The sequence below is a fragment of the Embiotoca jacksoni genome, unplaced genomic scaffold (assembly GCF_022577435.1).
Source record: "Embiotoca jacksoni isolate LCO1_2020_lvr unplaced genomic scaffold, fEmbJac1.0.p SCAF_10, whole genome shotgun sequence".
Taxonomy (NCBI): domain Eukaryota; kingdom Metazoa; phylum Chordata; class Actinopteri; family Embiotocidae; genus Embiotoca; species Embiotoca jacksoni.
Window position 1 is genome coordinate 13,336,502 of NW_027185230.1, and position 24,435 is coordinate 13,360,936.

General features: G+C 43.2%; 2 protein-coding genes across 3 annotated transcripts; one reads left to right on the top strand and one right to left on the bottom strand.

The window, feature by feature from the left end:
* Positions 1-605: 605 nt before the first annotated feature.
* On the bottom strand, positions 606-10,495 carry dab2 (DAB adaptor protein 2). Of its 2 annotated transcripts, XM_069168169.1 has the most exons (15): positions 10,267-10,495; positions 7,550-7,839; positions 7,325-7,464; positions 6,593-6,691; positions 6,375-6,506; positions 5,472-5,555; positions 5,175-5,201; positions 5,000-5,050; positions 4,845-4,907; positions 3,420-4,013; positions 2,766-2,895; positions 1,523-2,137; positions 1,231-1,415; positions 1,042-1,131; positions 606-956 (listed from the first exon to the last, which is right to left on the bottom strand). In XM_069168169.1, exons 2-14 carry the CDS (start codon positions 7,692-7,694, stop codon positions 1,060-1,062), a joined length of 2,337 nt encoding a protein of 778 aa, XP_069024270.1. In that variant the 5' UTR covers positions 7,695-7,839; positions 10,267-10,495; the 3' UTR covers positions 606-956; positions 1,042-1,059. The 2 variants fall into 2 exon arrangements, with proteins under 2 accessions (XP_069024270.1, XP_069024281.1); XM_069168180.1 differs by lacking the exon at positions 3,420-4,013 and having other exon boundaries at positions 10,267-10,491.
* Positions 10,496-16,735: 6,240 nt separating this feature from the next.
* c9 (complement component 9) lies at positions 16,736-22,530 on the top strand. The gene is made up of 11 exons (XM_069168192.1): positions 16,736-16,818; positions 16,918-17,029; positions 17,621-17,771; positions 17,867-18,008; positions 19,037-19,175; positions 19,262-19,483; positions 19,586-19,826; positions 20,045-20,173; positions 20,281-20,456; positions 21,563-21,797; positions 21,903-22,530. The coding sequence occupies exons 1-11, from the start codon at positions 16,739-16,741 to the stop codon at positions 22,058-22,060; spliced, it is 1,785 nt and encodes a 594-aa protein (XP_069024293.1). The 5' UTR covers positions 16,736-16,738; the 3' UTR covers positions 22,061-22,530.
* Positions 22,531-24,435: the final 1,905 nt, after the last annotated feature.

Genomic DNA, 24,435 nt, shown 5'->3' on the forward strand with positions numbered 1-24,435 from the left:
GATAGACTTAGAACCTTAAGTTCCTATAACTCCGTTTTGTGGTACTTTTTTTTTTTTAGTTCCTATCCCGAGGTAGGTACTTTCCCCGTTACAATAGGAACAGTGGTGACGTATGGGCACAGTGATTGGTAGAATAAAGGAGCACAGGCCACCGCTGTGTTTGGAACATAGAGTAAACAGTACGGACGAAGCCGTTTCAACCAGCAGAGGAAAGAGGCTCAAATGGAGGCCCACAATACTTAGAAATAGAACCCAGGCTTTATTGGACCTAAACACATCGGAGGAAATACAGCGTGACTTCGATTCAACGAAGAGAAACACCAAAAGTCGCACCTTTTACGTGGCGCTATGTCATTTCAGAGTTCGTATTGGCGGTGCGAAGGCAAACGGCAAAAGGCCTCAGAACCTATTTAGTTCTCGGGGAAACTCTATGTGGGGAAGTTCTTCTAAAGAAAGTCCTTGGAACCGTTTGGTCCAAAAACACCTGATGTTAACACAACCTGTTCAGGATAATCAAATCCCAGAGGCTGAACTCTGACCTTTGTTTTTCCCTTGACTCATCAGGTTCCCTAACCCAGCCTTGAAGAAGGAAACGGATTCGCTGACAGCGTTTTGATCGATTCATTTTTATTTCTTTAACAAAGACAGCATCACCAGTGAACCTCTTTGGACATGCTCTTCTCTCTTCGCACAGCACATTTCTTCCTTCAGCAGATCATGACAGAACATTTACTTCTTAGATCAGTGGTCTTCAGAAAAAAGGGGAACTACTGATTGGAAAGAAAACACACAACAAACAAACAAACAAACAAAAAACCCACACCAGCAAAGGTTGGAGGTGTAAAACAGAAAGGTGAGTCGGGGACAAGAAGAGTTAGAAAAGTTCATCATTTCGATTGTCTTGCACAGAGCAGCTCGGCCCGAAAGGTGGTATCGGATGTGAAGATCTCCATTATCTGTGAGGACAGAAGAGAAAAACGTACTTCACTTAAATCCTAAATAGATTAATTAAAGGATGAGCAAACACGAACGCGTACTTACTTATGGACAAGGCTGTAGTCAAGCGAAGGGATTCCCAAAGGGATCCCCAAAAGCAGCTGTTGAACCGGAGGTTTGACCAACAGATGCATTCTGCCAGAAGAAAGAAATACCCAATTAAATACAGTCATATTTTAGCCACTGGGGTTGGGATATTGGGACCAAACATGTCAAACGTGTAGATGTGTGTACCATGGCTACAGGTGGCGCTCCAAACGGACTGGAATCCAGAGCCCCGAATGCATTATCGAACATGTCCTGGTTGAGGCCTTGTCCCTGCGACGGTGCCAAATTGTTTACGACGGGAGCCGAAGTGAAGGCGGCATCGAGGAGGCCGGGATTAAAGCTTGGAGTTTGGGCCGCCGCTGGAGCAGGAGCTGGTTTAGGGGCATTTCAACAGGCACATTAAGATACGGCACACAATTAGTCATGCACACGCTAGCTTACAAACTTATGGCGACATGCGACACCGAAGCCGGGTTACCATTCGCAAATGAGGGCAGGTGGTTGATAACGAAGTCATCGTGATCTGCGGCATCCTGAGCCACGCCCACTTTACTGGAGAAGTACTGGTCGAACGACCCGCCCTCCGTGCTGCCGGGGGCGGGAGCGGAGCTGGGTGGAAGCTCTCCTTTCCTTGCTGGGATGGCGGGGGGTTTGGCCATCTGGAAGTCCTTGAACATGTCCTTTCCGGTCTTCTTCTCTCTGTCTCCGAGGGGATCCAGAGCCGTGAAGGCAGTGTTCTCTACTTTCGGAGGGGCCTCCTTAGGAGGCGGCCTCGGAGCGGGGCGCGATGGACCCTGCTGGTCGCCCATCACCGGGAAGGCGCCGGGTTGGAAAGGATTGGTCATGGCGGGCTGACTCCAAGCGAGGTGGGGCGGGGAGAGAGGTGCGATGCTAAACTGAGGCGGCATCTGCTGGCCCCAGGCGTTGGGCGGTATGGGTGGGCAACCGAAGGCGGACGGCTGCGGGAAGGCGGGCCGAGGGCCTGGAACCGACATTCCGGGCATAGCGTACATGGCGGGTGCCACGGCGGAGGCTCCCCACATGCCTGCAGCGGGGATACTTGCGGTAGCTGATGGGCCTAACTGAAGATTCCCTGAATATGGAAAAATGTACAAATTTACAAATGATGTAAAACGTAAAGGCTGAAAAAGACATTTGTATGAGAGACAAATGCTGCGTTCCAAATGGCGTACATGCACGCTAACACTAGTTTGAGTGCGTATGTGTGTTTTTACACATGCAGTGCGCTACAAGGACCGGGATGATGCACTCAAAACGGTGCCCCCCCCCCCCAAAAAAAACACTTTCCACCCTAAACGGTGGCCATATTGGCTACGTAGAGAAAGGGGGCGGGGCTACCATCGTAAAGAATTTTCAAATTAAGGCGTCTGATGAAGCTGCAGCTGTTCCTGAACGCCCATCAAAAGTGTTTCTTTTTCACAAACTGCTGCTGGACAGAAGAATCAGTGTGTTTATTGAGTGCGTTAAACACAGAGGGCACGAAAACACTTTAATTTCTGGGCACAGTAATTAAAGTTGCAGATATTTCGGCAGGTGATGTATTTACATGTTGAGGTTAATTCCGGTCAGTGCAGAACGGCAGTGTGCGATTCAAAATTCCTGCACTCCACAAGGAAGAGTCCTAATATGCAAGAACGCTATTTTGACAGGGGAAGTATGCCACAGGGAACACAGCAAAAATTCCCCCTCGTGTGTTTTACCCAGAGCAGCAATGGAGGACGGAGCAGAGTTTGTAGGTGTGCTGTTGAAAAAGTTGGCCGAAGCAGACGATCCTTCGGAGTTACCGGGAGACGCAAACAGCTCCGCTCCAAACAAGTCACTTGATGTGGACTAATCACAATGAAGGAAGCAAAAAAAAAAAATAATGAGTAACGTTGCACCACCTTTACATCATTTCATACATTACATCACATAAACTATGCAGGATTCAACTAACTTTTACCACAAGCAGCTACTTTTCACAAACAAAAATATGCATGCTTTGCCACTTACCGGCACTTCTATCACTGAAGCAAAGAAGGTTAGAAAGATAGAACAAAGATGACAAAAAAGGTAGTTGATTGCTTAGCAACACAAAATTATAATTTATCCAAGCCAGTTAGAGAAGCATGTGACCACCTGTGCATGCACGAAGACCGAACGGATCCAAACAAGCCCGTAACCGCAGGTCTAAATTACAGGCCTTGCACCTTATCTGAACCCAATGCATTCTCTACGATATCCTGTCAGACACCAGTGCAAAACCCCAAAAATGCTCGTGTTAGCTCCAAGTGTGCAGCAAACCCTTTGTTGTTGTTTTTTGGTGTTTTTTATGCATAACACATGCAACTCTAATCCGGCTGTGTTAACGTCACCTTTGCACTCCTTCGACCTCGTCCAGACTTAGAGTTCTGCGGAGGCGGGCTTATGACAACCGAATCCTTGCTATGAGGCACCGGCGGTTCGGAGAGATGAGTTACGCCGTTCGAGACAGGGGAGTCAAAAAATGGGTTTTTGGTTGAGAGAACTAGTCCGGATTCATTCCCGTCCATCATGGTAATCGTGGTGCCCGGAGTTATTTTGCCCCCTAGCGGCCACTGTCCGTTACTGAGAGCGAGGATCATGGTCTGACTGGATAACCCATTAATCTGCTGACTGAGATGTTCCGAGTCTCCGTTCAAACTGCCGTTAATAATTGTCTTATTAGTGCTTGCAGCAGTGCTGTTTTGGTGGTTGGTGGCGCCGGAGGAGATCTGTGCATTATCGGCGGATTTAAAAAGGGGGTCATCTCTGAAAGGGTCACTGTCTGGGGCTGGGAAGTAGCCAAAAGTCGAGGAAAAGGGATTCTCTGTGTGGGCAGATGCCCCATAGTCAGGGCCACGGGATGTGACAAAGGAGTTCCCCTTTATGCAATTCTGATTGCTGTCAACTTCAGCGGAAAAGTCCAGCAAGAGAATATCATTAGAGTCCTGGTTAACATGAGGAGGGACAGAGAGAGAGAAAGAGATGCATGAGTGAATTCTGCAGAAGAACACAAACACGTGTTAACAAAATTAACGATGAATCACATGGTGTGGACAGACGTGACCGTTTAAAGCTGCTACCTGTAGAACATCACTGGGTTATTAAAGCTGATGGTTAATCACCGTCCAGAGTCCCAATTTACAAATATTTGTACTTGCTTTGAACAGCAATGAGGTAGCTGAAGTGTGCTAAAGTCAGCACTTTGCAACGTGATCCCAAGTTAATGTGTTGTTTCAGCAGCAGCCGTGTAAAAGATTACCAGCATTTACAACTCCAGAGGTCACCGAAGTCAACATAAAAATGGTCCTTTAATAGATTTCTACTTGTAGCAGCTTTAAAGTTGTGATAAATAACAATGAGATTGGTGGACGTGAAGCATGAACTCAATTATTAAAAAGATTATTTTTTGAATCGAGGCTAAAATTGACACACAAACAAAATCGAACAGAAAACTGCCGTCTTTTTAGAATTGAGTTCACATAAACACACACGTGGATTGATCTGGAAGGAGCTGAGGTTATTTAGTGGAGCTGCTTGTTTTAAAAACACAAAAATTTGATGTAGATTTTGCAAAAGAGGTGGCGTTTGGCAAAATGTACCGCTAACATGAAACTTAAATCTTACCACAGAGAAAACTTGTTGGATAGAAAGCATATTGTAAATATTAAGATGCATGAAAAGCACATATTTTAAGTATCCTGCTCCACTTCGTTGGCTAAATGCAATGCCCATATATTAAAAGGGGCACTTTTCCCCCTCCATGGCACGACACTTACGTTTGGAGACTGGATGTCTGGAGGGGTGGACATGGCTCCGAAAAGGTCAAGCTGCTCCACTGGCTGGATGTCAACAAGAAACAGGAACATACTGTATTTATCCAGCTTGTTAAACATCGCCCATATTTCATTCATTGTTGAGCAGAAATTCTTACTTGTGCCGTTTTGACTGCATTGTTCATACTTAGCAAGCCATTATTTCCATTCTGAGGATTTATTGAAAAAAAAAAAAAGAAAAGAAAAAACAACAACAAAAAACAGAAGGTTAGAAAAAAATGAAGTTAGAGAGACTTTCTTTATGAAAACAAAGAAGAGCTTCCAAGAGCTTACCTCAACCACCGCAGTGCCATTTTCACCCTGCAAACACATGCAGACTGTTAATGATTATACTTACTTTCTGAATTTACTGAAGCATGTGTCATTTCAGTGGAATGTCTGAGGATGTGATTCACTGAGAGAACACAGAGAGGCAGTGTTGACATCTAGGAGGTGCGTACAGCGTGTACCTTGTCGGCCCTCCCAGATTGACCACACCAAATGCTTTTCTTTCAGAGAGAAAGACCAAAAAAAACAACAAAACAAAAACAACTTTTTCCAGTTTGAAGTTGTTGTTTCTGAGTCGGTTACCTTCTGTGAGGCTTCCGCTTCTTTCTTCCTCAGGTTGAAGATGACCTGGAAGAGGTCTTTCAGGTCGACGACCAGCGGCTCCGCCTGCGTGGCGACAGAAAACACACAATGCAGTTTGAAAATGAAGCAACAGTATTCATATTGTGGGGTGAGTCACTCTCAAAAATATTAAAAAAAAAAAAAACTCTTTGATCTCCGTTTCCATGGCAATACATGGGGTTATGACTGAAGAACTGGAAAACAATCAGTCACTTCAGTGGGCTCTTGTGTAATGTATGCAACATTTACTGCCCCAGGAAGTAGGCCGACCCTTAGCAACCACCTAGCAACAGAGACGAGTTCCTTGTCGGTTTTATTGCTTTCTGGAGATCGTTTCTCAAACTGAAAAAATACAGCACATGGATGCACATGACTGCTTTGGCTCGCTCAATCTTGTTGTAAATAGGATATCCGCGAAAAAAAAAAAGAAAAAGGTGACCTGTGGAGTCGTGCATTTTTACGATTTTAGCACCGCGTCGTGTGTTAAAACCAAACTGGACAAGCTGGCCGCCGCTAGGATTTTAAGTGCACGACTATTTGTGGTCTCACGGTACGGGTGAGACCCGATTTCACCAAATGGGTCACATTTAATCGACCTATTACAAGAAAAAACAACATTATATTGTATTGTACGTTGTATGAAATTCAATTGTAATTGTATATTCCCATTGAGGAGGATTTCTAGATATTTCTTATGCTGATTTGACCACGTTCCAAATGTACAGTTGACCAATCAGATCTCTGGGTCGGAACTACGTGTTGTAAAACATTCACATTACGTACCTGCATGTGACAGTGTGTGTGTGTGTGTGTGTGTGTGTGTGTGTGTGTGCGTGTGCGTGTGTGTGTGTGCGTGAGCGTTACCTGTTGTCCAGTCTTTATGGCGAAGAACTGATGCTGCCCCTCTGCTCCACACACATACCCGAAGGCTCTGTTGTCCGTTACATCTCTGGCAATGAAGGAGATCTTGTTCACGATGTGCTCGTGTTCAATCACCTGAGGACGAGGGTTTCGTTAGCAATCGAAAAGTCCTTCCGGTAATTCCAGATTATAACGCGACAGTGAAACGGCAGGAAACTCACTCCGGATTTCTCGTCAATGATCTTGATGCCCGACATGGAAATGTTGACCCAGATCCTCTGTTTGTGCTTCCCTTGGGACCGAGCAGCTACCGCCATACCCTGGGGTGAAACAAATAACAAATACTTCTCTACCAGATGTACGGTACATTCTAGCGAACGTGACACACAAAAGCTTTAACAATGCCGTCGCCATTGCCATGATATTTGCTCATGAAAGTTTCAGGTCGCATGTTGTACCCAAGCAGCAACCAACGTGTTCGCTGTTTTGCTTGACGCCATCTTGGTATTTTGAGGCCAGCGGTGACCATATTTGGATGAGCTCAGGAGGGCGAACGGTGAATCTGATTGGTAACCTGACGACACCACGTCCCGCCCACTAATCGCGGAATCCTGACTGCACGAAAGGCCTGTCAATCAAACAGCCACCCCCCCCCCCCCCACCAAGCATACCACTTTTTGAGGCCTAATATCTAATTAATGACGGGATTATTTTAAGATAAACTGCCAGAAAATTAATAAGTAGGAGCGACTTTAGCTAGCAACATCATAATGAGTTGTGGAAAAAATTTTTTTACTGACTTTGTATTTCATGAGAGAAGTTGAATAGGAGTCTATGGAGCCGGAGGCTTTTTGGAGCCAGCCCCTAGTGGCTCTCGTTGGCATTGCAGTTTTTGACCTCATTTTTCAGACCCGAAAGCTTCGTCCACTTTTATATACAGTCTGTGGTTGCACCTTAAGTTTCATCATGGAGTCCTGGCACATCTTGTCTCCCCGGGCCTCTGGGACGTCATCGACGCCAATCAGCTTGGCCTTGTACCTTACGCCATCCCCCTGAAACCTGCCCAGCAGGTACTCGTCTGTCTTCTCAGGTACTGTGAAAATATAGACATAAAATATAGTTTGTGCCAGATCTCGACTGAAATTTTGATCGAGCTAGTTTGTCCCGCCGTCACTCACCTTTCTTCTTCTCTTTCTTGAACGTGACTTTGGACGTGGCCGTCACGGGGGAGTTGGGAGGCGTGCTGGAGGTCGAGGCCGCAGACGGGGAGGCGACGGCGGGCTCAGCGGTCACGGGCGCGCTGGTTTCCACCTCTGCGGACATGGCGTGGAGTCGGCGTCTCTGGACTTAGCTGGACGAATAGGAGGTAAAAGCAGACGGCGGCTCCGCGTTCACGGGAGGGGGGCAAGCAATGTCAACCGAGCAGAATGACTCCTAACACCCACGCATGCTTCTCGTGGCGTTTTATCTGCAGCAGAAAAAAAGTGAAGTGGTACAATGTGCGTGGGGTGAAAAGGAGGAAGATGACAGGTCACACACTCTTAGTAAAAACGTTGTAACTGCCTTAAAGTTTTTTTTGTTTTTTTTAAGAGGTTGCTGCAAAGGCTTTTTGAACATCGTGAGCCATCATATTATTTAACAATGCACGGTAAACATTTACAAGCAGAGAACCATCAGAGGGAGAAGCATCACAAGACATATGACCAATAAAACATCACAGTCTCATGAGAACACCGATGACACGCACGTTTAAAACCTGCTGTAGACTCTGACTACAGACTCTGCTGTAGACTCTGACTTTTCACAGTCACATCTTCAAACCCATTACAATCCTATTTTTGTTAACTTATTTTGGACTAACTGGGATATCATTGTGAACATGGAAAAGAAAAGACACATTTTGCAACCCTGCTGCCACATTATGTGATCTGTCAGGCCAATAAAACATTCAGTGAGCTGCGTGTGGCTTTGCAGCATCATACGAGAAACATCATCGGTTTATCTGCCAACAAAATAACAGTCATGAATACTTCTGCACTTAGTCTGCAGGAAACAATAAGCAAAATCAGAGGATTATAGAAGATGCCACCACAGATCTACCAAACTTCTCTACCGATTTACACACTAAAATGGTCACATTAACATGGAGCGAACAATCCCATGCATTCAGCCACACACCCACACACACACACACACACACAGGGGGAAGAAAACCCCGCAAAAGGACTCCTGCACTGCACAACCGTTGGAAAACAACCAACTCAAACACCGCTCTGCTCCATGGGGGGAAACATACATACCTTTAGGACCGGCTCCCGAGGCTCCACTGGCTAAGAGAGCCTGCGAGTCGAGTATAGGACGGACCAAAGGTTGGACGCGGGCAAAGGTTGAGCAATTACCTGAGGTTAATCTTACGCTAGCAGGACGAGAAATCTCGTGATGCCCACCTGAGCAAGTGCTAAACAAAAAGGAAATTGGGGCCCTTAAGGATGATAATGTATGATAAATACATTTCAGAATAAAAGAAGGGACTTTAGACACACAAGCCAGTGCTTCTGCAGTGTCTCTGATTCAAATCAATTTAGCAGATAATAAAGTCATATCCATAAAGGAAATGAGAGGTGTATTGGATAAGATAAAAAAATTAAAAAAAAGTGAACTTCCAGGGTTGATTCAAGTTCAGAAATCCTCTAAATGCACATTTGATCCAAGTAGCTTAAACTGAGCATCATTGCATCATAAACTGCGTCTGTAAAACAATTTTTTTTAAAAAACTTCACGTCATGTGCCAGCAAGGAGTTTGGAAGTCAAAGGAAACTCGAGCCCATGCGAGCTCTTGTATGTTTGCTTCACCGTCCCGTCATGTAAATTACTTGCAGGGATCACTGACACACACGCACATGCTGTTTTTGTTCCAGAGCTGGGAAGCGTAAAAGAAAAAAGAAGACTTTTAACGCCTGTTGATGCAGGACACATGATTGCACTTGTCCAGTAAACTACAGTGGTGTCAAGAGTCCCACAGGCTGGAGGGAAGTCTATGAAAGAAGGTGTAATGTCAGCTCTTCATGGCAGAAGTGGAATTAAAGTGTTACTATCTTTAAAAAAAAAGTTAAAAAAAAAAAAAAGGCAGCCCACACAGCTACCTGATTGGAAGAAGACTTCGTAGCTTTTTTTTATTCTTTATTTTTACAGCATCCACAAAGGGTGGATTTGGATTTGTCAGCAGAACAACGGCAGCGGGAGAGGCAGAAATGTCACAATCCTGGGCCGTCAGGAAACGTAAACTGCTGCACATCTGGAGGAAATCAAGGAATGACTCAGTCTGCTGCAAGTGAATGAGATGGTGAAATACCACAGGCCCACTGTGGACACACACACACACACACACAGGGCATGCAAACACTTCCATACAAAACGCTTTATGCACTGAAACCGAGACATATATATACACACACGTGTCTGTGTGTGGAGAGAAGATGCAGGATTTTAACAACTTGTTGAAAGTCCTACATTGTCTGAAGGTTTAAATATACGAGAAGGAAACACTAGATCTCCAAAAAAGAAAGTTACAGAAAGAGGGAGAAAAACGGTCGGAGGGGAGAAAAATACCTCATAAATGACTCATTAACCAAACATGAAATGCAGTTTTACTTTCCAAAGTGATGCGCCGTGGCTGCATTTGATGGAAAAATCAGCTGATTTGAAGTTCGTTTGAGGCCGAAAATCAACTTTCAGGCAGCTTTTTTTGTTTTAAGGCTTTTTATGCGAACTCAGCAACATTTTCTGAATCAACTTTTAAACTTAAAATTTTTTTTAAAAAAAACTAAAAAAAAAACCGGTGCTGCTTAATTAATGCAAGGATGGAAAATACAGTGAAACAACACAATGACTTTACCTGTTTGAAAGCGCGCAATCAGACGGTGAAATCCTGCCGTATGGAAACGGGGGATTTCTTTTTGTTTGTTTGTTTGTTTGTTTGTTTGTTTGTTCCCGTGATGCCTCCGCGACTCCGCTGCAAAAAGTGAGTTAAAAAAAAAAAATCAAACAGAGCTTCGGAAAAACGAAGCAGGGAGTCAGATGTTTTCCGCTAAACGCTGCGGACAGAAAGGAGAGACTGCTGCGGACTCCACAGTTTAACCCTTCACAGGCTGACAGGGCTGCCTAACTAACTCTAACTGGCTGCAGTCTTCAGCTGGCGGAGGGGCGGGATCTTCACATGTAAATATCAGGCGCAGGTCAGGGAGCTGGTAAGTAGGTCAGGAGACACGGCGCGTCGGTAAGGAAGCATCACAAGAAGATACATGTGATTTAAATACATTTTTATCTTGTCCAACACACTATTTATTTGTTGCATTCCTTTTCAATCAGTGTTTGCCTTTTCATTTTTTTGCATACATAATTGTGGCCAAAAAAAAAAATAGACATTTAAGAGATTTCAAGTTTGTATCCTGAAAAATAAAAGTGTCTGGATGTGGACCCTCGAGAATTATTTTGCCATTTCCCCCACTTCTGTGGAGTTTTTTTTTTTTCTTCTTTTTTTTTTCTTTTAGCTTGTTGTTTTGGTTTTAGGGCCTAAATTTAACTCTGATGTATCACATAGCTTTGTTTTTTTAACAAAATCTAAAAATGGCAGCTACTTGCTGCCTGTAGGCTGACATACCGAGTTAGCACCCGGCTGCCAACGTGTAGGTATTCAATTCTTGAGGCTACCTAACTAAAGGTGCTGATACTACACTGTAAAAGCACTCGAGTAAAAGTCCTGCATTGCAATTAAATTACAAAACACACACGGAGACACATCTTTCCGATGTAGATGTGGCAGAATCGACATTTGGCAAAAGTACAGCGAGTTCTTCTTCAGGTACAGAAGCACCGGGGGTTGTGTCCCTTTGGGTTGAGAGGAGCTCTAAACCAGATACAAGATCACAAAGAGCCATGCCAACTATAAAAACTATAAAACTATAAACTATAAAATAAAGGGAGTGGGAAGCTTAAATATCCAACCCTTTATAATGACCTCCCAATGAAGCCCATGCTCCCAAACTTTTAAACAGACTTACCATTTTTCGTTTTATCATGTGTTCCAAGCTGCATATCTTTCATTGTATTCTCTAAGTGTAACATGTGATTTGAAGTGTGTTTTCTATTGTTTCTATTGAAACAATAGAAACAAGGGTTGAAAGGGACCAATGACTGGCTGATGCAAAAGAGATGAAAGAAGGATATCACTGGTAAATGAAAAGACACTTTCCCTGCTAACACTGTCAGTCTGAGTTTTAGATGACTATGAAACTGAAAAGCGAATCTATACAATGTGAGAGCAGTGTTTAAACATATAGATGGAGCATTTTATCCCAAATTGGCGGTTTTAGAGGGGAACGAGGAGCCCGAGCTCCTCTGCTGCTAACGCAGCAGAATTTTGGAAAGCGCAGGCACGACATTTCCTCCGCCGTGAACTAATCTCACTGCAATTACAGTAAACTGACGGCTGAAAAAAAAAAATTGGGCATCAGCTTCCTTTGTTGAAAAACGTCTATTTTGCTTTTGATGCCGTGCAGTGATTCGGTCGCGTAATGACCGTTTTCATATTTGCTGTTCTAAGCACTCGCCGGCAGTTCTGATATTTCCCAGGAAGAAAAAATAAATAAATCCTCAAGTCACACAGGAAGTGCTTTTGTTGTTAGTGTTTGCAGAGGCACCGTTTGTGTTTTGGGATAATTAAAAGAAGAAAAGGTGGGTAGTTTAGCGAGAGAAGGGACACAATTACAAAAAGAGAGCAGGGGCTGTTGGGAAAGCAGTTGAACTGTGGACTAAATATCAACACACATCTGCACTGACACGAGCAGTGATGTCAATGTGGATTTTTTTTTTTTTTTCTGGTGGACTGGTGGCTTTCACTTCTGTAAACCTCTGTTTTTATTACGATGGTGAGATGTTGCCCAACAGTGAATCATAGATTATGTGTCAGACAGCTTTTTTAAAGTGCTGCCGGTGACTTTAACAGCAGGTTAACATCCCCCCGCTGTTAGTACGATGGTGCAGAGCTGCAATTAGTAGATCAACGAAAAGATCAATCAGGAACTATTTTGATAAGTAGTTCAAAGAAAAACAGTCAAATATTCTGCAGTTTCACATTTTTGTAGTGTGAAAAATTAGCTTTCCTCAATATTATATCATTGTAAACTGAATTTCTTTGGGAGTTTGCGCAGTCCCTTACAGAACAAACACACAAGTTTCCCGTGTTTTACACATGTGATTGCATGTGTGATGTGTTGCAACATATGATAACATTAGAGAAAACATGTGGAAAAGTTTTTACACAGGAAGCTACATGGGTTTCACACATCCCACCGTGAAAATACTCAAAACCACATTTTATGGGCGAAATGGTCACGAGTTTTTGCACATGTGAAACTCGTGTGGTTTTCTGTAACAGGTTGGCCAGACTAAACAAAACATTTGGAAACCTTGGCCTGAAGCAAACTGTGACAGACTATTTTTTTCTATGTTTTATAGAGAAAGAGGTCGAATAATTTATCAATAAGAGAAAAAAAAAAAAATCAATTGATGATTAAAGTAATTGTACTGTTGGTTAGTGGTAATTGTACAATAGGCAGGTGCTATTTCCTGTTTCTACTAAAAGCCCATCTACTGTTATGTTAGTGAGGCATGTTAATATCAGTTTTAATATTTACATTTTATGAAAGATGACAAGATTTCTGCACATTCTGCACAATCAAGACTATTTACATGGCCAGACACGACTACAGGTCACCTGAGAAAGTCTCTGACACCCTTTTGATTTGACCGTCTGAAACATCTATTTATCATATACAAAAGAATCCATCATAGACAAACAAGTTACAGTCTAAGGCTTTTGACATATTGCTCAGGGATCATTATTATTTTTTGTGTGTATTCTAGTATCACCATGTAAGATGGTGTCAATGCACTTTACAGACAAAGAAAAACTCCGTACTATTGTAAAATAAACATAAAACTATCGAGAAAAAAAATTAGAGAAACAAAATGTAAACAAACACAAAAAAGGCCACAAAAATATACAACTAAAGTGCCTCCATTCATTTATGCTGTTTGGCATTGTAGTTGTGAAGTGCGGATTGTTTTTGTTTTTTTTAAATTCTATTCTATTAAATAATGGATATATATATATATATATTAGTATTTTAGCATGACTTTTTTTTTTTTTAAGTTAACAGCCCATCAGGCAAATCAGCCACCTTCAATAACAAACCGCATGAGGACAACAGATTGAACCACATGTATTATCTCAACCTTAAACCATATACATATGTATATATATATATATATATATATATATATATACAGTAGTTGTGACATTGCAAAAAGAGCAGACATGATGTATATTGAAGAGATGCACAGTATCTCGTGGGTTTTAGGTTGAGAGCTGAGGAATGAGAGCGCAAAAGGACAGAGGAAGGATGTCTTTCCTGTATCCTGTGTTCTGCTGACAGAAGCTGCTTTGGAGGAGATGAGCCCCTCAGAAGAGCAGATTACTGACGAGATGAGAGCCTGTTTTCCACTTTGGTCAGCCACTGCTGGAACGGTCCTTTACATAAGCCCCCATTAAACAATCTGATGCTATCAGATGTCTGTTTATACATCAGAAAAAAATTGTATATGTGGAATATCAGCAGGGTTGTTTGGATTTACTTTATATTCAAATCTTCTCGTGTGCATCAGTTTCCAGTTAAATTTGGAGACGGTCCACCTCTTCCCGTTAAGTGACGTGTCTTGTTTGGTCCAACCGTGATTGTCTGATGGTTCCTTGTTCTTCTGAATGTGATTCATTTAGATCTGTGGCAGACACATCACAACCACAGACACACACACACACACACACACACACACACACACACACGCGCGCACACACACACACGCGCACACACACACGCGCACACACACACGCGCACACACACACGCGCACACACACACGCACACACAAAGTAGCACACAGGAGGACGCGGCGGCTGCTCATGTTAAAACTTTACGTGGGGAGGAGCAGGAGGGGATCTGATAGGAAAAACTGTAAGAAACTCTGTTGAAGAAAAAACAGACCACATTTAGAGGAATTGTTTTTTATGACAGAACGCTGACAGAGACAATCTGATGGGAAGCGTCCTCTCCTCCCTTTATGACAGGAAAAGGCCACGATCCAAACATGAAGCGTTTTAGGGCGTGAAGCTTGGAACCGGCAGCCAGAAAAACCCTAAGATAGCCACTTATCTGCAGCCCATAATTGAGGTAGTCTTAGATTTGTATCCTCTGTGTCCCCTTTGCTGCGCTTAAGTGCAGCTCACAGCTCCCGACCGATGTCTAAAAATACCCTATCAAGCAGTAAGCCAACATATTCTGTCACACATGATCAACCAGAGACTTTGTGTGTTGAGTTGTAAAGTTACAGTAAAATCTGACTTCTCCTTAAGTGTGTTTCCAGGCACTTTCCAAAAAAACAAAACAGGAAGTCTTTCTAGTCAGGAGAAAACATTGGCCAAGCACCTCACCTACCCTCTGGTTTCCTGAGAAAAAGCTGGGAGGGAAACTGCCGGACCTCCTGAAAGTGGTGACTGCAGCACATATTTGTGCCTCTCCATCGGGGGCTGTGACCACGTCCCCCCCCCCCCTTCTTCCCCCGCTCCCCCCAACCTGCTCTGCCTGCAGATAGAGGGACAGGGCAGCCCCCCACATTTGACTTCAGAGACTTCAGGGAATTAAGTCCGACTGTGTTTGTTTAAGTCAGCAGGAAAATACTTGTCAGCATGTGGAATATTCGGGAATTTAACATCAGTTTTAACCTCTCAAATGGATATATATATATTAAAAAAAGGACATTTCTCAGCCTCTTTTACACCTCCTTGATTAATGCTTCACCTGATTATGGACCATCATATAACTTTGTGATAATCCTCACATGCCCCTGCTGATTTATAAATTTGTTTTCAAGTGTCATGTTTCCCTTCTTTTTTTTTGTGAATAATTTATACCCACTTCTCTCCCTCCTTTTTGAAGAACAAAGTTCTGCAGACTCAGCAAAAGCCTCCCGCATCACATGACAGATCACTGGGTGCAACAGTTAAAAACTTCCTGTTCATTGTGCAAGGCTTGTTTGACTGAATTCACAAAATAAAACTGTTTTACATTCTCTGGGATTATATTAATGCAACTGTATGCAGTACATGTTGCTGTCATAAACTTTATATGAGCGTGTTTCTTCAACATAGGAACACAAACAGTGTGTGAGTTCAAGAAATGGACTCAATCTGAAATACTGCTGTTATCTGTTCGACGTCCCCATCTTGTGGTCAAAGAGTTGCACTTCAGTTCATGCTCTACAAACCAAAAGTTTTCCAAATGTATATATTTTGCCAGTGTTTGAGTATGTAGTTTACTTTTAATAGTCATACAATTTCGTTTCCCAATTTTAAATGATGACCTGAATGCACCGTGGACTAGCCGGCATATTACAAACAGTCAAAACCTCTTTAAATATTTGCTCTGCTTTGCTGCATGTCTGCCCGGGAAGTTGCATAATCCTGGAAACACAGAAAAGAAAAGAATGAATAAATAAAGATATAATTTCTTTAAACACATTTCAAGATGCACTGACAAGTATTACACTGACTGCGATTCATTCTTTGTGGTGTAAAGTCAGAATGGATGAACATGTTCAGAGATTTATAGAGCTTGGATGTAGAATTGATCCATATTAATTTAATTTAGTTTAATTTACAGTGTAAGCATGGTTCCAAAACATGTTACAATTACAGTAAGGAAATAAAACGCTAAACGACTACATTAAAGAATAAATGCTGAAGATATGTAGCAACCTTTACTGATAGCAATGACGTATCGTATTGTTAACTTAATACAACTTGATGTTAAATCTTTTCCCTAAAAAGGGAAAAGGGTGACTGTTTATGTCACCGTGAATCCATTTGGTTCAGTGAATCATTGTTTATTTGAACCAGCAGATAAACACATAACTGATCAAACTGTTTGCAGATTAATAACAACGGTTTTCCACTGATGATGAGAGGAAATGAATCACTTCTTACTAAAAATTTGTTTGTTATGTATTCGAAGATTCTTTGCTCGCATTGTAAATAATGAAATCTCCTGATTTCGTAGAGTCAGATGTTTTTGATTCGAACAAACAAAGCAGACTCTGCCTCGGGAGTTTCCAAGCAGTGAATCAATACTGCTGCATCTGAATATCAAACTATTGACTTTGATAACAACAACACAGTCTTTGGATAATCATTAACAATGAGGTAGATTAAAAGACTACACAGGTACAGAACCAGTTGTCTCTTCAGCGGTTCATCATGAGGACTGAACTCTCTCTCCAGCTCGGCTTTTGCAGCCTGTGTCTGACTCTGACTCTGGCTCTTCTCGGAGAAGGAATGTACGTATATCTCCAGTTTCATTCTTTTATAATCGCTCGCTTTCGAGTTTAAGGACAAGCATAGAGAGAGATTAAAGGGATATAATGTGTGTATTTCAGGGAGGTGAAGCATCCTGACCCGCCGGCGGAGCATCCTGACCCGCCGGCTGTGAACTGTGTGTGGAGCCGCTGGTCCGAGTGGACTGCTTGTAATCCCTGCACAAGAACCAAAGTGAGTCCAGCGGCTACAAAACTCAATTTATTTCAACATATTGTGTTTCCCCTGCGACCTTTACATTCCCAGACTCGTGTATGTTGTTCCAAGGTTTTATATGAAGCATATGACAATCATATATAACGCTGGTTGTCCCAAATGTTAAAGTAACACCTGTTTCTGAGGTATTTCTGCACGCCAAATCCAAATATGTTTTCAGAATTTCTTTATCATTCATAGTTTTTTTTTTATTCCAATGAACTCACATTGATATGGGAAAGCAGGCCAAGGAAATTAGGTCATGTCAATGTTTGCAGATTTTTGCTGGACACTGCGGTTAGATAGTCATCTAAAAGAACCATCTAATCAATAAACCAATATAAAATAATAATAAAGTCAGCATAAAAAGTCGTGCATATCCACTTGTTTTAGAAAATTGAAAATTTTGTTTCCCAGTGTAATGCGCCTAAAAAAAAAAAGGGCATAAAAGTAAGGCTTCATTATCTATATGTGGCTGCAAGGCCTCAGACTTAAGCCACTCGTCTCTCTGCTTTTGGTAAGGGAAGTGGGAGATATCTAACAAAGTGTGACGTCATCTCTGATCCTCAGAGGCGTTCCCGAAACATCGAAGTATTTGGCCAGTTCGGCGGCGACTCCTGCCAGGGGTCACTGGGAGATAGGGAGTTCTGCGTGACCGATGCTGAGTGTGAGCGTCCGCTTCCGCCTGCGTGCTCAGATTCAGAGTTCCAGTGCGAATCAGGTGAACCGCAGCCTCCCTTTAAAATGTCCCCTGTGTAAAGTACCCTCTGTCTTTGTACGGTGGGCCCTGTCAGTTTAACCTCCGTCTCTGCACAGGATCCTGCATTAAGAAGAGACTGATGTGCAACGGGGACTACGACTGCGAGGATGGATCGGACGAGGACTGCGATCCTCAGCGTAAACCCTGCGGTACTGCGGTCCTGGACAGCAACGAGCAGGGCAGGACGGCAGGATACGGGTAAAGAGATATTAAAGAGCCAAATCAATCGGAGTCAATATACAGTAACATCACGGTGGCCGTATGTTACGAAAATCACTTTCAGCAGCAAAGCGGCCTCGAAAGAGATGATTACGATTTGATCCGAGTTGTTTTTAACCACTAAAAATGATGTATTTTGTACCTGGATAATATTTTTAAGAACAGTTTGACATTTTGCGAAATTTGCTTCATGTCTTTCTTGCCCAGTTAGAACAGAACATCAATTTCCCTGTCATGTGATAAAAATAAAGCCGGGAGACTCTTAGCTTAGCTTTACATTGCATCAAGACTGCAAAGCAGCAAGAACATGCCGACGCCTGTAATACACCCATCAGTCCACTAGAGGTCTACAGTGTCCCGTTTTGCCTCAGCGTGAAATGTACCCGCAATCCTAATCAAGTAGTTTGTTTTTCTAAACCTAAACACGTCGTTTTTCATGCCTTGGCGAGGCGAAACGTAATCCCGACATGATACCAGGTTTTATCAGAACCTTTAACTCTGACTACCTTAGCGTTGCCAGATCGTAAATTTTAAAGTGTCGTACCAGATGCTTAAAAATATTATATTTTAAGGAGAATAATTGTAAGCGAGTAGCTTCTAAACAAGAAAACAAATACATGGAAATGTGTCATATCAGAAAACATATTTATCGAGACAACCGACATCGCTGATTGAGCTCTATCTCATGCAAACTCTCTTCAAATGAGCGACTACGAAAAGTTAACTACGGGCGTGCTCGTGCTTTGGACACCGCTCGGCTTCTTTACTTCGAGGGCTGTATGCTAAGCTAAGCTAAACCATCTGCTGACTTAATGGACAGATATGCGAGTGGTGTCAGTCCTCTCATCTAACTCTGAGACTGAGCACCTCTACAGGGCCAAACTGTTCCTTTAAGAACAATTTAGAGAACCTGCAGCTGAGTACAACACTCAAGCACCCTTCGATATCAGCTGAGTAGGCGTGGTACTGTATATCGTCTTAAAGCGGGCCCTTCTTTCCTGCACCAGGATCAACGTGTTGGGCACAGATCCTCGAATGAACCCCTTCAACAACGACTACTTCAACGGGAGATGCGATCGAGTGACCAATCCATACACCGCGCGGCGAAACAGGCTTCCCTGGAACGTCGGCGTGCTCAGCTATGAGGTTCGCCACATCCGCGACTCGTCTCGACAGCGACGATTGAACGTACGGTGCGTCGGGGATTATAAAGGCACTCTGTGTTGTTCCAGACTCTCGTGGAGGAAACCGTCTCCAGGGAAATGTACGACAGCACACACAGTCTGCTGAACGAAATACTACATGAGATGACCTTCAATTTCGATGCTGGACTTTCGTTCAAATTCAACCCGTCTGAGGGGTCCTTGTCCAATACTTCTCTGGGTGCTAATTTAGGGCTTGAATATGAAAAGAAAAACATGATAAAGGAGGTCTCAGAGTTTTCCACCATTAAGGTAAGTATCCATCATTAACACGTTTCATTTTTAAGTAGTTCAGTTAAGAATAATGCAAAAAAAAATGGATCTGTATTTACTCCCACATCGTCTTCCCTGCAGAACCAGAGCTTTATGCGGGTAAAGGGTCGAGTACAGATGAACACCTACAGGATGCGCTCCCGCGACCTCCAAGTGGCCGATGAATTCCTGGAGCACGTCAAGTCTTTGCCGTTGCAGTATGAGATGGGGATTTATTTTGCCTTCCTGGAGGACTATGGAACGCACTACACCAAAAACGGGAAGTCTGGCGGCGAGTACGAGCTGATCTACGTCCTCAACCAGGACATCATAAAGCAGAAAAGTACGTCCGTGTCTGGGGCCGGAGCCTATCCCAGCTCACTGAGGGCGAAGGCAGGGTACATCCCTGGCCAGGTCGCCAGTCCATCACAGGGCCAACACATAGAGACAGACAGAAACAAAGACCATTCACAGGGAGAACATGCAAACTCCACACAGAAAGGCCCAGGCCAATGTTTATTTTCTGATGTCCTCACCCTCTATCCTTCATGATTCTTACAGATCTGACCCAAAGAGGCATCCAAGAATGCATCAAATTGGGGATCACGGCAGACTTCCGTGGCCCGTCATTCGAAGGACAAGGAAAAGTTGGACCAAAGCATTGTACAGATGTAAAAACAAAAAAAGAAGGTCTGCTTCCCCTGTTTTTCTAATCACACTGATTTTAACTTGGATTCCCCCCCCCCCCCCCCCGAGTTAAAAGTTAAGCTCAAAATCGGTCTTTTTTTGCTGCACAGGTAGCGTTGATGGAAAAGCAGTGGTGGATAAGGTAATGACGTCGGTCAAAGGAGGCACTCTAAAAAGTGCCGTCGTGATGAGGGCTACATTGAATAAGGAAGGTGTGATGGACCTCGCTACGTATCAGGCGTGGGCCGAGAGCATCCCGGACGCCCCGGCGCTGCTGAACAGTGAGGTAGGAGCGGTAGATTGTGAAAATGATGCTGTTACGTTGGTAAGTCTTTGGAGCAATACTAGAGGAATGGAAATGTCTGTCAGTGGGTTGGATCCATCCAGACTGAAATATCTGAAAATGTATTCAATGGATTGCCGTGAAATTTTATGTTCATGGTTTCCAGAGGATGAATCTGATGACCTTTGCTAACCCCTGACTTTTCATCGAGTGCCAGCTGGTCAACGTTTTCACTTATCCTGTGATATATTTGATGAATTGGCACAAAAGTTGTTTTCATACTTTCACAGTTTCTGCACCCATGTATCCTAATAACTTTGGTGAACTTCTGACTTTTCACCTTGTGCCACCACAAGAGTCCAAATTTTTTTTTTTTTTGGTTAATGACCAAGTACCTCCAAAACTATTCCCATTCCCATCCGCTAGTTTGTGATGATAAAATATTAGCATGCTAAGGCAAGAAACCGAGATGAATATGGTCCAAAAAAAACCTCAGCGTTTGCATTAGCACGTTAGCCTCGTGGCATATATCCTAAAGCACCGCTGTGTGAAACTACATCCTCCCAGAGCTGCTTGTAGGGTTGTGAATTCTGAATGCTGCGTTCAAATGTAACTCGTGAGCTCGTGGTTACGACATAAGAAGTCGTGCTCACCGCATGCTTGTCGTTCAAGTAGTTAAGTCGCGAGAAGCACCGCTGCGAAGGAACGGCAACGTAGACGGCATCTAGAAACACCAGAGGCGAACAGCTCAGCAAGCTGGCAGGCGGGTAAACGCAATGCAGGAAATGTAAAGACCACATTTCCACATTTGCATTATTCAAGTAATAAAACAAAGCGTCACAACTCGTGAACTCGTGGCTTACCGAAAATGTCAAGTTCCAACGGCTTGAATACCACAAGAGGGCGCTGTTTATATAAACTTTCCTCGTGAACACGACCCCGTTTGAATGCAGCATATGACACAAGGCGGATGAACATTATTCAGTATGTGATATATTTTTTTCTGTTAAAATGAATAAAATAACATATATATATATATATATATATATATATATATATATATATATATATATATATATATGTTGTTTTATATATGTTGTGTCCGGCAGCCGGAGCCCATCTACATGTTAATTCCACTGGAAACGCCGGACGCGAACACCAGGATATTGAACCTGAAGCGGGCCACGGCCGACTACGTGGCAGAGTACAACGTGTGCAAGTGTAAGCCGTGTCATAACGGAGGCACTCTGGCTCTGCTGGATGGAAAGTGCATGTGTCTGTGCCCTCACCTGTTTGAAGGCCAGGCCTGCCAGAAATTCAAGGGGGACAAAGCTAGAAACTCAGGTCAGCGTGAACAGCCGAGATAAATGAAAACGTACATGTTAAAACACTGCATACCGACAGGCACTTTCACATCACTTTGTTTTTGTTAATTTGAATGTGTTTCAGGGCCAAGACCCACCGTTGTTCAGGAAGGTAACTGGTCGTGCTGGTCGGCCTCGTCCAACTGCAGCGTGGGGAAACGCAGAAGGACGCGCAGCTGCAACACTGACGGCCTCCTCGAAGCTGTGTGCAGAGGAGACGCGGCAAGCGAAGAACACTGCTGAGCAGAAAACGTCTGGACCCTATTCACCCATCATCTTGGATCCAATTGACTAAAGGGGGACAACAATTCTTGAAATTGCTGCAGTAATTTTGGCTGTAAAACATGCTGCAATGTAATCCTGCAGGGTAATTGCACACAGCAAACGCATGTCTACTAAAAGTACTTATTTTTCCAACTGACAGACTCCGGTTCTTAATATAAATGTCTGACAAAAATTATGGAGAGGGTCTTTAACCCAGAGTATCACCATGCAGCCAAAAGGATGGGAAAATAGGTCGCAAGAGACTGACGTTTTACAATCATAATCGATAGACTGTACAACCAGAACCCACATGCTTACGTAGGACAAGAGGCACATTGAGTTTTGATCTTTTGTTTATTTTTTGTGATTTCAATATGGAGAGTATATCAACTGTAAATATGTAGGCATGTGGGTTTAGTAGAAAATTAAAAACTACATTTTACCCCCAATATACAAGTATTCTGGTATTTTTTTTTAGTACAAACAAAGATAAACGGCTATGAGACAAGTATTAAGCTCGACGTGTGTACTTTAAAAAAAAAAAAGGATGTAGTCTCAGCTCTCACAGTATTCTGTGCACTTTGAAATTTGTATCATGGCGACACCGCTGCTGATGTAAATTCCTGAACAATAACTTATTTGTATTTAGTTTTTTGCAGCAAGATAAAATTCAAATCTTATTCAATAATGCACCAGACTTATATTTAGACCCAAAAGAATTTACTTTTTCTGGCTACAAACAACTCTGTGCGTCTCTTTTACTTTAGTCCACTTAAATAGCTTTGGCTGAAGTATGTATTAATGGGCTAATAACTCATTTTAAAAAACACGGACACATTCCAGCTGGTTTCTGCTGCGCAAATGAGAACCAGATGAGCAGAAGCTGCCTGGACGGAGGGAGAGCGAGAGCCGACACGGAGGACGACTACACACCGCCAGACAGAGATTTAAGTGCTGCACATAAACACAACATAAAGGAAGATATTAGATGTGAACTTTTACTGTTCCGAAAAAAAACCTCTTCCACACTTGTACAATAAAGCATAAAGGAACAGGAGAAAGTGAAGAACAATCTACAACTTGTTGCTGCCAAAACTGCTGAGTAGGTCAGGTAACATAGGAACACATTTAATAAAGGGTCAAAGCTTTTATCTTAACTGCATCTTGATGGGCTGCCGGTTTTATGCGTTTGAGATTTCAAAAAATGTCTCTTATTGGAAATATTCTCAACTAACTCGGTCAAAAGATGCACATGAAATTACAGAACGTGTATTCTTTACATGAAAACAAGAAAAAGTTCAAGTAATTAAATGAATGAATTCCATTTACCTGCTTCAGTTTCAGGGTCCCGGATGCATGGATGCCGGCTCACTTTCACACCCCGGTGGGTTACTGGGACACTTGAACAGAAAAGAGCCATTGTTATTGTGATTAGTAACACCTGTGCTGTTCCTACTTTGACACGTCAAGAGTCTGCTGAGAACAAGATCTATTAAAGCTGAAATGGGCAGGTTTTTTTTTTTTTTTTTTTTTTTTTTCCGAGGGGGGGGGGGCGCAAAGAGTTCATAATAACTCAAAGTGGTCTGAGAGAACACTAGTGTTGTGTTGCAAATGGTGTACTTGCGCACTAACACTAGTTGGAGTGCATTAATGTGTGCGTTCATGCAGTCAAGTACAGAAACATTGCAGTGCACAAAGACACTTTACACCCCAAAACGGTCGCCATCTTGGCTCTGTAGCGGAAGGGGCGGGGCCACCGGTGTAAAGAATTTTTCAAATTAAGACGTCTGAACACTGCACAAAAGTGTGGGTTTTTTTTCCACTACAGCTGCTGCACAGAAGCCATCAGTGTGTTTATTGGGTGTGTTGGGACTTTAGGCCAATCATGGGTGATTTCAGAAAGATTGCATAACTATTGGCTGTTATACAATTGGAGATGCGTGTCTACATCCCGGTCAGATATTCAGTCTGATTCAGTGGTGGAAAACGTTGCTACTGCAGCAGTGGCAACAACTAATAAAAAATGGAACCTCCCTGTTTCCACTACCCTCACTCCAAGGCACGCAGAGGGCGACGAGTGCGAAGCAGCCGCACCATGCCGAAGATTGGAGTGGCGGACCAGGACCTGGGTGTCTCTGAAAGGGGACCCAATACTGGCCTTCATGCACACCCTGACGTTAAGTCTGTTCGCCCCCCCCTCGGAGCAGTCCGGCCAGGAGTGTGTCGCTTGTGGAGGTGGTCGGGGACATGGAGTCGTCCATTTGGGAGCAAGGCCAAGCCCAGGGGAGAGCTTTGGACTACAATGCCCTGAACAAGTGCAACCACCGGGCGCTGCCAAAAGCAGATCGGGTGAG